At 53.3% G+C, this 16,736-nt stretch overlaps 1 protein-coding gene across 1 annotated transcript; it reads right to left on the bottom strand.

The window, feature by feature from the left end:
- Positions 1–1,657: 1,657 nt before the first annotated feature.
- Positions 1,658–9,558, bottom strand: Atg5 (autophagy protein 5). Its single transcript, XM_037224779.1, has 7 exons — positions 9,391–9,558; positions 7,094–7,272; positions 6,555–6,640; positions 5,722–5,832; positions 5,253–5,377; positions 4,215–4,427; positions 1,658–2,757 (listed from the first exon to the last, which is right to left on the bottom strand). The coding sequence occupies exons 2-7, from the start codon at positions 7,247–7,249 to the stop codon at positions 2,642–2,644; spliced, it is 807 nt and encodes a 268-aa protein (XP_037080674.1). The 5' UTR covers positions 7,250–7,272; positions 9,391–9,558; the 3' UTR covers positions 1,658–2,641.
- Positions 9,559–16,736: the final 7,178 nt, after the last annotated feature.

The raw sequence follows: 16,736 nt of genomic DNA, 5'->3' as shown, positions 1-16,736 counted from the left end.
ATTTTGCTGAGCGAGAAACATGTACGTGAAATAACCGGTATTGTCTTTTGGGTACTTCTGTGATCCCACCTGTCCGTGATCCCGATGTAGCATTCTTCCAGCACAATATCACTACCTCCCGTCCAGCATTTTCGCAGTCACCTTCACCTCAACCCAAGCCCAACCCGAAACCCAACTTATTCCTCTTTTTCAGGCAGCGCAGAAAACCGGTTTAGCCAGATGTATGCCGACTACTGGGGTGCGGCGAAAGGCGCTTTCTAGGCCACGCAAGCTCTGTGTGGCCCCAACGTGTCGCGCTGGTTTTGAGGCCTGCCCAAGATATGGTGTAGAGCATGCTGGTTGCACAAGGTTCTTGTCTGGGACACGGCCTCGATGCGATCCTAATATTGGATTTTATCCCCGAGTGCCAGCTGCCACCGGTTCAAACTCTGGCATGTGTTCATCGGCCCCTGCTGTCGAGATTCCACGCCATTTTTTTTTCGCGTCCGAGGGAGGGAAATCGAGCCGAAGGTGGAGCGTACAGGGAGTATTTTACATTGTATGGGGCATTGAGCTGAAATAGACACCCTGAAGATCACTCGGTGTAGTTCACAGCCGTGCTCTTCTGAAGACTTTGATGATGAAGACTCTGATGAGAGAGGCTTTCAGTGATTGCCAATCGAGGCGAGAGCTTGTTGCGCTTCTGGGCATGTTCTTCATTGTCAAATGATGCTGAGTGACACTGCTAGGGACGATGTTGCCCGCAAAGATTCGGGCGGCACCAGCAGATGCTCTTTTACCAGCCCTAGTCCACACTGCAACCTTTGAGTGGAGGGGCCTGTGGATGGCCGGATATGGCATCGTTATTGGGGCTTTACGACGCACTCAGCCGCTGAGGCGATGTCGCGGCGCCTGGCTTTCCCCCTGGCAGGAAGGGCGGGCACCGCAGGGAATCGAACCCCGCACCGCTGGTTTCCCGGACGCACGGCGATAACGCAAGCGTGTTTACCACTTCACTTCGGCACTGTTCGTATCTGCTGTGTGCGTGTCCCGGTGCTTCTTGGCACTTTTTCGAAATTTTTTTTTCACCCACAGAAAATGTACGCCTTTGGTGGTCTCCAGCTACCTCCTCCACGACGCTTTTCAAACATTGCGTGGAACTGTCTGCGTATGACCGCGTGGGCCCGGGTCAAATACAATGCTCGGCGTAGAGCTGCCGTGCTCCGCTGTCTGCGTATGACCGCGCGGGCGCACCAATGTCCTACCATTAAGTTTGATCTATTTCATCTCATTACCTTTGTCTATAAATTTTTATTTTAGAATTTTGATCTATCTACCATATATACGTACGTCTCTCCGCGTTATCCTCCGTTTCTTGCTTCTCTGAGCTCGCCCCGCTGCTCCACGCACCCTGATAGAAAACTACCCGCTATCTTGCGCGGATGTTGCGTTCACCTTGATAAAAAACTACCCGCTATCTTGCGCGGATGTTATGTTCATAGTAAATGCCAAACGTAGCGTGCCACCTCGTTGTTTGAATGGACAATTACATTGATTTTGCGTGGATTATTAGGCAAATATTAGGAAAAGCGCATTGACGCATGGCACTGATTGCGTTGACTGTCATGCGGCACTTAGGAAAAGCCCACGGTGATATCCAACAGTTTAATAAGCAAAAGTATATTTACAGTAGTGTTTCACGTGGTAACATAAAACTACGCATACACATATGCGTACAGGAATCACGCGTGCATTGCCCCCTTTTCTATGCACCGTTGTATTCATATGTTATCGCGATAATCACATACAAAAGGAGCCAAACACAAATTGGTTTCGCTGACCGCTAGACAAAACGCGATCCAGCCGTATCTGAGGAATAGTGTCGCGGGTAGTATTTAGGCTGAGGGATTCCAGCCACCAGCTTGCAACCCAGCTCCTCTTAGTTTGAAAGAGAAACGTCCCAACATGAGATGACGTGCTCATAAGAAATTCATGCAACGCAAGCAAAAACAGCCATTCACTTCTTTGGACTACCTTCAAAATGGCAAAATGGGGACGAAAGGTATACAACATTGTTGTGCTACCCTAGGCTGATAGAACTAGGGCAGGAAGCCGACAAACGTGGTTTGCGGAACACGTTGGCAAACCTGGGCGGAACCATATGACCAGACACCCAACATCGCACGGGACCTCAGGGGCTTTACGGGACATAGGTCGAATTAAGCACTAAATATATTACGTCCAATTGCGACGTCCGCTTTGGTATGCCACTATACATTCCGCTACGTTGGAATTCCTTCGGGGCCCGAGCCCTCTTCCGGGACAGGCTCCTTGCAAAGACTATCATTTTACTATCGCTTGCGTTCATGGTCGTTTAAAACTTCGCCGCAACATGAAACAAAACACGCATACCTTAACGGAAGTCATATCACCGAAAACAAGTGTTTAGCTTCTCCGGCGGCCCAGCGTTCGTTTGCCCGTGCTCAAGGTTCACACAAATCAGGCACGCCAAACGTCCCGCGCCTGCGCAGTGGCGGGCGTCGCATGTCCGACGGTGCACCCGGCCAGTGCCTCCAGCCCCAGCTGGGAGCAGGGCCGGACAGAGCGCCGGCGGCCCGTTTCTAGTGTCCCCCGCCGGCTCCACACAGCGGCGCCCGCGCAGCTACGCCAGGATCACGATGTGCAGGAAGTTGTCGGCGTAGCTGAGGTGCTGGCTCAGCCACTGGACGGGCGTTTCTAGGGCCGGCGTGATGCCGTGCAGGATCACGCGGGGCGAGCCTGCCGACACGGCCGGTTACCAGCGCACCCTACCACAGTCGGGGCTCGGAGCCGGGCTCCGCCCGCTGCTCGCGCTCCGCTGCACCGGCCCCATCTGTCAGACTGCACATCGCACGTCGCCCCCCCCCCCCCCCCACACACACACACAGCCCGCTACGCTATGCTGCGACCAACACCGCCCCTGACTTAGTCCATTGCCTGTGTCCAAGCGTCCGTCACTGACAAGGCCGACAAATCAGGCAGCCTCCTCCAACGACACCGACTACGCGACGCCTGGGCAGCTTGGTCTGGCGGTCCGAGACAGCTCCGCCACCAACACCAGGCTCGCCAGCGTCCCAGCCCATCACACACGTGTGTGCAAGTCCAGACCGTTTTAAATCGGCGGGAGGCGGGGGTGCTTTTTGAGACAGCGCTCGGAAAAAAAGGGAGGCACAAAGTGGGCGAGGGTCCTTTTGCCGCACGCTGACAAATGCCACATAGCGGCGTGCGAAAAACCAATCTGCCAAGGTGGCCAGCAGGCGAAATGCTGCAAGAGCCTAGGCGGAAATGGTGAAGGGCAAGATGACATGCTAAAAGGGTAACGCGTTAAAATGCCGGATTGCAAAATGGCAACATGCAAGAAAGATCGCACGTTATGAGTTGCGCGTTGCGACATCACACGTCCAAAGTGATGTAAGGTGGGGTGAGGCGATGTGGTGAGGTCCGTTGAGGTGAAATGAGCGGGGCTAGGAGGGGCGGGGCGTGGCGCAGCGCGGCGTGGAACGGCGTGGTGTGGTGGGTGGCGTGGCGTGGCGTGGCGTGGCGTGGCGTGGCGTGGCGTGGCGTGGCGTGGCGTGGCGTGGCGTGGCGTGGCGTGGCGTGGCGTGGCGTGGCGTGGCGTGGCGCGGCGCGGCGTGGCGTGGCGTGGCGGCGAGGCGAGACGAGGCGAGGCAAAAAGACGTTAAGTTACGGTTAAATTTTTAGGTGTCGCCATCTAGTTGATAACCATTACGGCATGTCGCCGTTTTGCGGCCTGTCATCTAGCATTCGGCATAATAATAATAATCGTTATATCTGCATTACGCTTTTTGTAAAATACATTTCGAAATAATGGAAGACGTGCGGAGCCCCCCCCCCCCGAAATACATATGATTCAAGACCAACCATCTTCGCTACGACGAATGAAGCATCCTATGTACCTGGAGTCAGTGTACAGCTTATATAAAGCCAAAGGCGCCTGAATGCCGCAGTAGATTGCAGCTGTTCCCGGAAGGCATTCAAACCAACTGTATCCATTGATCATCCAAAGGACTTATCCGGATAACAATCGACAGCACAAACAGTGGGCTATATTGCCAAAACGCGTTTCAAACTGTGCTTATGGCGACAATTCCCCTCTGTGTGTGATCAACATGGCGTCAATCAACATACCAACATGGCGTTATCGAGGAGCCCTGGAGGCAGCCACCGGATCTGACCTGCGCGCGCCAGCTCCGGCGCCAGCTCGGGCGCCAGCTGGCCGATCATGTCGAGCAGGGTGTGCGGCTGGCCGTCCTCCGCGCACGGGCTGTACGGCCGCTGCACGTACGGCTGGCCCGGCCGGTACAGGCGCACCGGCACACTACGGAAGCGCTCCTCCGGCGGAGCCTCCATCAGCCGGCGGTTCACCGACCAGAACTGGTCGAACTTGTCTGCAGGCGACCGAGGCCCGGGGTCAGTCAGGTCAGGGCGGGACGAGCCGACGGGGGCCCGGGGTCTGCCGGGTCAACGGAGGCCCGGGGTCAGCCAGATCAGGGCGGGACGAGCCGACGGAGGCCCGGGGTCAGCCAGGTCAGGGCGGGACGAGTCGACGGAGGCCTCCGGGGTCAGCCAGGTCAGGGCGGGACGAGCCGACGGAGGACCCCGGGGTCAGCCAGGTCAGGGCGGGACGAGCCGACGGGGGCCCGAGGTCAGCCGGGTCAGGGCGGGATGAGCCGACGGAGGCCCCGGAGTCAGCCAGGTCAGAGCGGGACGAGCTCACGGAGGCCCTGGGATCAGCCGGGTCAGGGCGGGACGAGCTCATGGAGGCCCACGGGGTCAGTCAGGTCAGGGCGGGACGGGACGAGCCGACGCCAGGCCTTCCCCGGCGTTGATGAGGAAAGTGACGGCCCGACACCGGGGAGGACCCCAAGCGCCGGAGACGCGGTCGGGCCGACAGGGCCGAGGGCCCGGTCCCCCCCCCCCCTCCCTGGGAGGGCCCGTCCCCAGGAGGGGTAGGACCAAGCAGTCCGGAGTCAGACGGTGTATAGTTCCCAGCGAGCTGTGATGCCTCCCATAGGTCACGACACATCCGTAGAATCCCATTGTGAACAAATGAGAAATTCAAGCGCAGTAGTGACATAAAGAACACTTCATAGTGTCCTTCCCATTATTGTCTACGAACACAGCCGCCCGAGACGAGACGGCGCGAAGGCGGCCGGCCCCGCACGCTGCACGCTAACACCCGTCAGTCAACGCAGGCCACGCGCCGGACCCACCGCTGGCAAGGCCGGCCCACAGCTGGTTGTGGTCCCGCTTGCCCAGCGACGACATCACAGCGCCCTTGTGCTTCAGCTGGTCGGCCTCCTTTACCGATGACAAGAAGAAAGATTCCAGCGCCTCCCTGTGGCAGAAAAACCTGGTCCTGTAATCGGTCTCGACATCGGTGGACTATCCGGCCGGCGTATGCAAAGGGAGCTGGAATCTGATAAGATGAGCCTAGATTCACGATGTTGTACGCAGCCTTCCACTTAGAGCACAAAATATCAGCTGGAAGTCACATGATGAAATACAAACAATTGCCGACTCCGCGTCACCGTCCCATCGACATGGCAGCTGATTGGCCTGGGAAGCTCTTATGACGTCAGTCATGGGCCGTGACAAACTGGTAGCAGATGTGCCGTCCCCTCAGGATGTGTGCCGGGGCGGAGACCCCTGGATCCGGCAGCACGAGCATTCTGCACGCACCGTTTCATGACGCACGCCTCGTCCGTGTGGCTGGTGAAGTGGACGGCCAGGTGCCAGGGCAGCGCCGACTCGGTGCACAGCAGGTCAAACTGCAGGCCCACCGGCTGGTGCCTGCAGGTCCCGTGATCCGGACATCAGGCCAGGGCGCGCACCCACGGGCCCACATGTCCCGGTCACGCCAGCATGGGGCAAGCATAGCAGATCTGAACACAATGCATAGACGGGAACGTGTCCGCCCTCACGGCTCGATCGGTGGGAATCCCTGTCTCCCACCCCAGCTGCGGCGGGGTGAGTGGGTTGAAGTCGCCTTGGCACCTACAGTTTGCCTCTGACTGGAGTGACCTGCGGTCTGTACTAACGGCCGCTCAAGGTCAGACGAGGTCACAGCGCAAGACGGACCGTGCCGAGCATTGCGGAACAGCAAACGTTCGCCGCACGAGTCTGCCCTTAAACTTGAAATTCACGATCCACTGATGGGGTCAGAGTTCACGACAAACAACGGCTAGCATAAGTTCTGTTCTCAGAAATCATACAATGAAAATGTTCAGACTGTATTACTTTTTCGATGGCAGGCACGTACCACCATGACCAACAAGAAGAAAACCAGGGTGGCTTAAAAACTTTCTGAGCACAAATGCCAGCTAACTTGGCTGAAATGAATTTTTCTGCACGCATGACAAGGAATAACCATTTGCATGCCATTTGCATATTATGCGATACCGGCGTTCGATTCCAAGTCGGGGATGAAGCATATGTTTCACGCAAAGGTCGCTCCAGAGGACGCCAGCGGCCTACGCCATGACGCTGGCCGTCTCGTCGTGTGAGATACTCACCACTTGAGGGGGGTACCGTCCCACTCGAGCCACACGTCGCTGCCCTGGTGGTCCGGGTGGACACTCCGCGAGAAGTGACGGCGCACCTGCCGACCGCATCACGGGAGCTCAGAACATCACCCGGGTAGGCGTTCAAGAACACATTTGTAACCAACGCTGCCGATGTGCCTTCGTCCTGACGGCGATCACATCACGGGTCTCGAGGAGGGGTTTATCTTTTCCAGGTGTCATAATCTCATGCGCCACAGCATATCCGAACAACCGCTGGCACGTGTTATGAATATATGCCAATTACATGTCATAGATACCATGACTTATGTCAATTAGCGCCACCCCTGAGACGGGAAGATAAGCAAAACGTTTCCGCGAAAGCCCCATAGGTTTCTGACCGTGACCCGTGAAAAAGACAGCCACATATCCATCAGCAGATGGCATAACCATACAGAAGCAAAGCAACGTGTTCTCTTAAATTTGGAACAGAAGGAACTGACCACTTTTAAAATCAGCAGAAATCAGACAATTTTAACAATGGTGCATACCCTGTCAATGACCAGTGGGAAGTAGGTCATCCTGGGCACGAGCAGATAGTAGGGCTCCGGCACTGACACAGTGTGCACCTCACTGTCAGCCAGGCGGAAGCAGACCGGCACGCGGCCCTCCCAGACGTCCCGCAACACCTGCCGGTCCTCCGCCATGGCTGCGGCCCAGCTCACCACGCCTGCAGCGAACCAACGCATGACGTCCAGACGGGCCCTCCCGCCACAGGAGACACCATGCCAGCACGGCCGACGCTGCAGCGCACCATGGCGGAAATCACGTGGCCACACAAGTGTCACTCCAACACGACTCACGCAGCATATAAGAGCTCGGCAAACACTGGCCCATCACGTTCAACGTTAAGGAAACAATTCAACAAGCATTCATCAAGATAAACACACACGACCCTTCACAGCTGGCCTTTGATGGCCAACGAATCCCTTGCCTTACAAGCCCAACACAGCTTGGTTTGACGATATCTACTGACTTTCCTCCCCCCCCGACCCATCAGTATGTTGGTGACACCATCTCCAAAACTAAAATGGCCATTGGGCCTCTCTACCCGCCATCGTGACTTCTGCCTCGATATATCTACATGGCATATACACAGTGTACATTTTTCCTTCATTTGACTATTGTGACATAATATATGATTTTAAAACCAGTGACACCCTTAGACCTGCATGACTACAGCACAGAGCATCCAGACTAGTCAATAGCGCACTTTACATCACACGCACACGCACGCGCACGCGCACGCGCACGCGCACGCGCACACACACACACACACACACACACACACTGTTGAACAATTTAGGATGGAGCACTATCAAGTCGTGGAGACACACACACACACACACACACTGTTGAACAATTTAAGATGGAGCACTATCAAGTCGTGGAGACATACATAAACTGACACTGTTCCACACCTTCATCCACAACCAACATCAAGACCAACCAACGCTACTGCACTTCTACCGGACACACGAGCACCCGCAACAGGGCGTCCGCTATGCAATGCAGGGGCACACATGTCACCAACGAACAGAATCGCAACATATCAAAACTCCTAAATCCCATCATCCACAAGGAGATGGATCCAGTTCCCACTTGCGATGACAACCCTCCAGTACCTTCTTTCTTCACACAGGAGATATACCAGCACTGTGCTGTGGCTGTACCTCGAATGTAAAATGGTGTACCTGTATTGCAATGCTCTTTTTTAACATTAGGTACCAATGTGTACCATGACCTGCAGCAGACTGATGTCCCAAGTGGTGTAGTTTTGCACCTAACTTTGTGGAGCGGGTGAGCAGAGAAATGTTTCACCCAAAGAAATGGTGCAAACCATGTTCTCCCTGATTTTGACCAAGCTTTTTTTCTCAAAGTTGGGCAGGGGCTAGCTTTCTATCCAGCTAAATATGGAACTGCATTCTTGTTCCCAAGTTAAGTACATCTAGGTCAGTAAAAGCTAAGGCAGGTATCACATTGCCCCAGAATCTTTCCTCTTGGTGAGAAAGATTGCACCTTGGCTAGAATGTGGATGCACTAGCTACCATGCCCCAGATGCTCCTATTTATATTGTGGCTTGCATGATAATTCGGTCATAAACTTAACACTACATGCTCTGGAGAATGGTGCAACAGGTGCACAACATTTTAAGCATCTGCTTCTATCAGCCCTTACTGGGACTGATGCCTTTACAAAAGAATTATCAATATCAACAACTTTTCATCAGCTCCGTAGCTTAAAAAATACAGCAGGTGCAAGCAGAGACTTAGGAATGAAGCACTTAATCAGGAAGCTACAAAATTTAAGAACTGCAAGCAGCCAATTGTTAATGGTCTTTGGCAATCAGTGAGACCTGCTAGAGCAAGGTGTTTGCTGCCATCTGCTGCCAAAGAATGTTCTTTAGTGCCAGCTATGATTGCAGTGCAAATTTACTTGTTATTTTGTTCTCACTACAAGCCATGGTTTTAATATTTTTGTTCTCTCCCCCAAGAGCCAAAACCAAAGTTCACATACTGCTTGATAATCAATGGTTCAGGTATGTAATGACATTTAGCAGGTACACCAGCACAAGACAGCACATGTTGAACAAAGTACGGTTATCTGCGAGAGCACATGTGCGGCATACACAAGACCTACACACATACCAGCACCCAGCTTAAGCTGTAAAACCATAACGCTGCAAAATAAGTGAAGAAATAAAGAACAAAGTTAAAGACTGTGGATGCCGATTCGATGATCGTATGGTGTTTGAATAACGTCCAGACAAAATAGAATAAAGGCGTACCAGCTTATGGAAACTGTCCGACTTTCCTCAATCTGAGCGAATTAACTCAGAGTTCAACTGGAAAGCGCATACCACCACTGGCGAACCGTACAAACCGCTACAAATTTAGTGAACAAGGCCTTGCGCACGGGCCAGCGCATAGCGCATATCGCAAGGTATGAATAAATCACAACTCAAAAATTTACGGCAACAAAGATCCTTTTGCTAGCAGCGACCTAGTGACGTCACTGGTATGCAGCTGACTGGCGTCGCATAACGTCAATAATCGAGCGAAAGCGGGCATTTGCAACTATTGTCAAGGTAAGGGTTGACTGGCCGATTGGCCTGGGTTTGGTCATCATTAGGGAGTTCTTAAACTGTCATTTGAAAGCGGAGTTCGAAAGGCTATTGCCACTAATCAACCAACCAATTTTCAGAAGTGATTTAGGCCAGGCTGCTCCAGGAACGTAGCCTCCAGGGTCTGCAGAAGGAAAATGAGAGGCCCAAGTCCTCGAGTCTTGCAATGTGACCGCTCGACCGTCGGACTTGCCACACCGCCCAGATAAGCCCTAATTCGCCACGCTGCCCCGAAAGGCGTTTGTTGTGAATTCATGACCGGCTGGGCCCATGCGCCGCGGCCTGCGCGACCGACCGGGTGGCCTTGTTTCGCATATGGCTGTGGTTGGACGAGCCCACCTGACATGAGCGCATGCCGCACGGTCCCCTGAAGCTACGCAACACTTCACGTGCAGATGGCCGCTCGCCCGCCCGCATGTTGTAAGACCACTGGCTACAGTGGTGACCTGGCGGTACATCACCGGGTTGCCGGGACCACCGAGTCACGGGTTTCGCCGAGGCATGGCAGGGTCGGTGGATTCATGCAACCCCACGGCAGCAGAGTTTCAGCCCTGCCACGCCAACATCAGGTTGCACAGGACCTTTGTACCGGACAGCACGTTCTCGTGCAGGGCCGCAAGACAGGTCCGCATGACCGGTCTGAGAGGGTCGCGTGCTTCAACGGGCGGTGAGGCAATCTGGTGCGCCTGCCCAGTGTATCAAACAACCAGGGCGCATACGTTGTGAGCGCCGGGATCTCCCGCCCCTACAGCTGTTCGTAGCCATATCGTCGAGTGGCAACAGCAGTCCAGGTGGCGGGGGCGGCGGCTGCCTCGTCTCCGGTGACAGCGGCGGCGGCGGCGACTGCCTCGTCACCGGTGGCAGCGGCGGCGGCGGCGGCTGCCTCGTCTCCGGTGGCAGCGGCGGCGGCGGCTGCCTCGTTTCCGGTGGCAGCGGTGGCGGCAGCGACTGCCTCGCCTCTTTTGGCGGCGGCGGCGACGGCGACGGCTTTAGCGGTAGCGGTAGCTGCGACGACGACGGCTGCGTTAACGGTGGACGTGTGATCGGTGACTTCTGGTGCGACCGCTCCCGCAGTGCCGTCCGCGAGGCGCCAATTACGACACCAGCGGTCGCAGGGACTGTCGTATCGTTACGCGCACAGGTAAATGGCAGCGAATTAGTAACTGCCGAGTAGTCATGTTGTTTTTATCGTCCAGGCTGCAGTGTCTACTGGCTTTTGTTTAGTTACGTTCGCGTTTGATGTTTCGGGCGTGTAAGTGGTCAGACGTGTTTATGTTTAAGTCATACTTGTGGGGGTGATGGTCTCCCCTAGGGACGATGGCAAGATGTCACAGTGGGGAGGCACAACTTAAACATTTACACTGAAAACCGAGTCTAGCGTGCCACAGACGCAGGGAAGTTTCTTGTGTATCGTAAAACTACGTCGCATGCTCGCTTTTACGTGTCTAACTGGAAGCCGTCAACTTTGGTAAACGAGGGGCACGTTTTCCCGACGGTTACTACGCGCGTACACCGCGGTTCCGTCTCGCTGAAGATGATGCGCGGCTATGGGCGCGCTGTACCCGGAAGCCGGCGGTCTACTGACGCAGTCGACCGAGTGCCTGATCTACCCTGGAGGCGTGGTTGCACCGTCGCGCATAAAATCATTAGCTGGAGGAACACGGTTCGACGGGTGTGCAAGCAGCCACACTTCATGTGGACATGGACCTAATGTTGTCATGGCGGCGCAAACACCTATCCATGGAAAAGTGTTCAACTGAGGTTAGTCTGGGTGAAAGTTTGCCGTTTAACTAACAACTTGATTAATAAGAGTAACCATTGAGCATAAAAAGACGCACGATCAAGCATATTTTTCATAATTTGTCTTGCCATGCTCCACACATGCCGAATGGATGAAGCATGATATGACAAATTAATAAGATTGGCGCACTTATTGAGAGCAATCCTAAGGTGCAATTGCCGGAGAAGCAGTGTAGCATGTGCGGTGCTGACCACGGACGCACCATGGGTCACGGTAGCCAGACGACAGCAGATGGCACCGGTGGCAGATCCAGAGGGGGGCATGGGTGCCATGCCTCCCTTCCCGCGTGCCGAATGGGCACCAAAATCTTGCGGTGGGAGGCCAAGGGCGCGGGAGCTTTCCATGTTGGGGAGGCAAATCCAAAATGGCAAGATGGACCCCTGAGATTCGATAGTGCGCTCACTACAAGCCAGAATGGGTCCTTCATAATCAATAATGGGTCCTCTACAGATCAGGATGAGCCACATAGAGCACAGGCGAAAACACATTTTTTTTAAAATGGGGGGCAGGATCAGGGCATACTTATGAGCTATTACTGAGAAGCAGACCCAATGACCGGAGGATGGGGGGAGGGAGGTAGAGATGGATGACATTGTCCGCTTTCAATTCAAAATTTCAACTCATTTTGGAAGTAATAAAACGTCATGGTCGCTTTGTGAGATGTACCCTACGGCTCTCTCCCACTGGTCAGCTCTTGCCTGTTCGACTCATCCATGCCATTTGGCAAGTGATGATCCAGCTTCCGAAGATTATCCGTCCATTTCAACATTGTTTTCCCTGAGGAGGCAAAATTCCACGAGCGAGCAGGCATTTTGGGTCATTGGTGAGGGATCTGCTGAGAATCTTGGAAATAATCGGCTCATATTGCACCAGTCTGCATGGTTCTAAATTTCGCCGGATGCTTTTCAAGAGACAAGATCTGCCGCGGCATTTTAGGCGGAAACAATATAAAGCTTCAAACACAAACTGCCAACAATGCGACAAAAATAACAAAAGTTTCTTCTGTAACAAATCAAATCACATCACAAACGCATTTCTTTCGGATACTCTTCATCTGATCCTGCTCTGATCCCATCTGAGCCAAGCTTTCGGGCAGCTGCCTGCCTGAGACATGAATTGGCCCACCGGGCATTCATTCGCACCTCATTCAACGTGGCCGACATGATCTGCTCTTTTATGAAGCCAGGGGCGTATGCAGAGCCTTGACAAGCGCACAGTCTACAAATGCCCTCTGACGGTTGCCCCCCTCCCCCCCCCAAAAAAAATCGCCGGACATCTCCCACTTGCTAACGAACCTTGCCAACAACTGTGCTGTTGATCCTCGGTGTGGGGGGGGGGGGGGGGGCACAGGACTGACAAAAGCCTCTGGTGGTGAAAGTTCTCCCACGGGGAAATGCCCGGGTATAGCTCACTTTTTAATTATGGACGCAGTGTTCCAGGGCCAGGCCCGACCAGTAACCTGAACAAAAACAAAACCAAAAGATATCGCGAGATCAATGCTGTTTGTGGTTTAACGTCAATGAACCACATAAATCAAGCGTTCAACGAATGCATGAAACAAATCACCAGCTTTCCGTATTTGAATTACGATTCGAATACTAAACGCGACGGTACAGTACGACAGTACAATCAAACGTCACAGAATCGATGGGACTAAGCAGCCGAGCCTTACCCGCGCTCCTCCGCACCACGCAGGCGGCCGCCGCCGCCGCCGCCGTCAGCGCCGGCAACAATACATCTCGTGCTGCACAGCTCGTGCGGATCTCGTGCGTTTACGCGCCGGGCACCTCCGCCCCGCGCGGCCTCATAGCGCGCTTACTTCATTTTAAATTGGTTCAGTGGCCTTCTCTAAACCGATGAAACTGAGAAGCGTAGTCAGATTTTTTCTAGGTTTTCAGGGACATTTATGAACACTTGAACGTAGATCATGCATCGAAATGGGGTCTACATCTGTATTGATATGACTTATCCATGCTTGTCTTGAAATTTTCAACATTTAGTCAGAATCGATTACTGAGGATAATGTAGCATGCCTTTGAACATGCGCGCTCGCGAATCTTAGCACAACAGCCTCAACGCCCGGAATCAGCAATCACAAGTATTTTCTCGGGCCACTTTCTTCTGGCCATGCCACCACGGCCAGTCCAGGCGCTGCTAGCTAAAGAGGTCATGCCAGCCGGCCAGTGATTTTCATTATCGGCCAATAATGTTTTCACACCGACATCGTGTGCTCAAGGCTGCACCTGCCGCACAAGAAAATATGTGTTATAAAATTTGGCGCAGTGACTTTGCAAATTGTCTTACGGACAACCCCCCGTATTGAGTGAGACACTGTCGAGGTTCAAGTAAATAAAATGGCAACCAGGATTTGACACCTATTTTGTAGGTTAGCCGATGCCTCTACACCAGGATTATCGCAAGCACACAGTCGCGTGAATACAATTATCTTGCTCAGTCCGTCGTATTCTGGTCTCTAAGCCGCAGGCAGAGAGGTTGCAGTGAACAATACGACGGCAAACCTTAGCTCAATAGTTAATGCCGGCAGGTGAGCGATTTACATTGCCAACCGATAGCAACCCCCAGTCTCGTCGTGTGCGCATAATCACACTTTTCGCACACCAAAAAGTATCTTAAGGGGAGCATTCTACATTTGTTCGTGGTTCTGAGCTGAAACAGCCGTCTTGTACACCATTCGGTGCAGTCCATAGTCCTGCCTTTTTAACACCTAAACCCCTCTAGTTTCTGGGCTAAACGCCCGCGAAGAGGTGCAGAATATTTTGGTTAGACTATTTCGATGGCACGCAGGCATCCATGGTGGCACAATAACGTTATTCAGATCCTGCCATTCCATTAGCCATGCAATGCTCAAATCAAGAAAAAATTATTGTGTAGTCGTTCATATCTGCCATTCATCAGTACGATTTCCAGATAACACGAACGTCACTTAGCTCGCAATTTATATTGTGCCAACTTTTTAGCCCAAGCCATGCGACAATGACATCGTGTACGCAGGGTCGCACCCGCCGCGCATGACTGACACTATTTGCGTTGTACCTTTAGCTCCTAGCCCTGTACCAAGGCTGTCGCGTGCACGCAGTCACATTGTTCGTGTGTTGATAACATTTTGATTCCTGGGTTGACATATTCTGGCCCTCCCGCCGCGTGGAGCTTTTTAAAGTTTTTTTTTTCTTCGGTGCTGCTGTACTCTGGTAAAAACGCTACGGGTAGGGCGCCGTCTGCTAGGAACGACTATTGCAGGGGAGTTTGAGCAAACAAATTCATGCCTACCGATGGGAGATTTACCTTTCCAATCACAACTGGTCCGACAATGACATTGCGTGCACCTGCAGTGCAGGAGCAAAACTATTTTTAATTGGGTGCCGGAGCTTTGTAAGTTGATTGTGCGAGCAGCCGTTAGCATTCAGGGATCCACCGACTGATGGTCGACTGAAAAAAAATGGAAACCCGAATCGAACACGTATGTTGTACTGGCAGATGATAGGCCCACACCAGCGTCGTTGGGAACGCACAGTGGGACTTATCCCGCGTAATCGTGAGTGTTGCTCCCAAGCCACCGTGTTCAGACCATGGCACTACGGACAGGCCGACAGTAATGAGTGATGCATAGTCAGGGGGTAATTTGAACAAAAACGTGGGTCATGTTGGGCGATGAGTGATTACCTTGTCAGCCGGTATTGCTCCCATGATGACATCGTGTGCACAAGGTTGCAACCGCCACACACGAATAGGGGTATCTTAAATTTGTCGTCGTCACTTTGCATGTCTCCGCTGAGGACGGCTGCCAGCATTGAGTGAGACGCTGTCGGACGGTTGTCTGAACAAAATGGATAGAGTCGGACAAGTGTGATGTATGTGCATCTGATAGCCCTATGCCAGGGCTGTCAAATACACACAGCCGCACGCTCTCTGCGCGATGAAGTGTTTTTCTTGGGGCACCGCATTTACGCCATGGGCAAGACGGCCGCTGTTTCAACGTGCCCCCAAGAGGTCATTTGAACAAACAAGGTCATGCCAGCCGATTCTTGACAAGCCAGAAACCTTAGTCCAGGCAGGTTTTCTCGGTTTCTTTTGTTGCACTTCTGACTTCTTACCACTGCCGCAGTGGTTCGATACCGCACAGTCCCCGCCTGGTCCATTATTCAGTTTGTCGAATACTGCGGCAACATCTATGATAGGGTCGAGATCGCTGAATAAATTATCAGCACGTATAATCATCGCGATCGGCTTAATCTACGATTCTACATATTGTGCACTGGCCACATCCAGATAAATCGGGGTCCTGTTATAGATGGGACCCCAGGATTTATCATCGTTGCTTGCGCGACAGGTTTCATATATTTTCTTGACGACTGGTCTGCCACTCAATTTGTCACACTCACGTTTACGATTAACGGTAACCTCATGGGCTTTAACACGGAATCTACTCCGGCACAAGACGCCCATCGCCCACCGCACGAGTCGTCAACAAGTGTGCACTCCTCACGCTCGTACATGTGTGCTATGACATTCTCAGGCTTTAGCTGTCCTCTGATTAGTCTGCACACTGGTCAACAAGCACGATGCGATAAACAGGCAGACAAACATACACACACACACACACACACACACACACACACACACACACACACACACACACACACACACACACATTTTCGTGGATAGCTTATTCTATCAGCGAGGAGCCGATACAAAAATGTTGTGCACTTCCATGTTCTAGCCGACCCATTCTGCAGTGCGGCTTCGCTGCTTGGTGCTAACAAAGATCACCTGGTTCCGACTAAAAAAAACAACTGGAAAATGAGAGCTGTGGGTGACTGTAGTCATAACAGCGAGGTCGGCAAAATACGGAGATCTTACTGCCATGTTTCCGAAATTCGACTGGCTTATAGTTCATTTCCCTCCCCGATCCACTCCCAACGATTCGCTCCTAAAAAAGGCTCTCGCCTGTCCCACCCCTCCATCCATGCTCTGGTCGGCCAGCCCGACCCTGCCCTCCCCCCTCCCCACGCTCCCGCCGCACAGTCTGCCGGCGCTCAAACGTCGTCCGCTCGCCTCCCCCCTCCGTGCATGTTCCGTCCTCCACTTGCCCCTCCCCAGCGACGGCGACGCCGAGCGGTCGACCGCCGAACTAGAGCCGCCAGTCGACCCGGCCGGCCGAGCGTCGTCCCCCACCGCTACCAGTGCCAGA

Source organism: Pollicipes pollicipes, unplaced genomic scaffold (genome assembly GCF_011947565.3).
Source record: "Pollicipes pollicipes isolate AB1234 unplaced genomic scaffold, Ppol_2.1 Scaffold_4881;HRSCAF=5763_pilon_pilon_pilon, whole genome shotgun sequence".
NCBI lineage: Eukaryota > Metazoa > Arthropoda > Thecostraca > Pollicipedomorpha > Pollicipedidae > Pollicipes > Pollicipes pollicipes.
Note: the sequence above shows the minus strand (reverse complement) of the source record. Positions and strands in the feature narration are given on the sequence as shown.

Coding starts and splice junctions, on each gene's coding strand:
- Atg5 (XM_037224779.1), bottom strand. CDS start 7,249: ATGGCGGAGGACCGGCAGGTGTTGCGGGACGTCTGGGAGGGCCGCGTG. Junction 5,833..6,554: donor GACGGTACCCCCCTCAAGTG/GTGAGTATCTCA, acceptor CGGGACCTGCAG/GCACCAGCCGGTGGGCCTGC. Junction 5,378..5,721: donor GAGGCGTGCGTCATGAAACG/GTGCGTGCAGAA, acceptor TTTCTGCCACAG/GGAGGCGCTGGAATCTTTCT.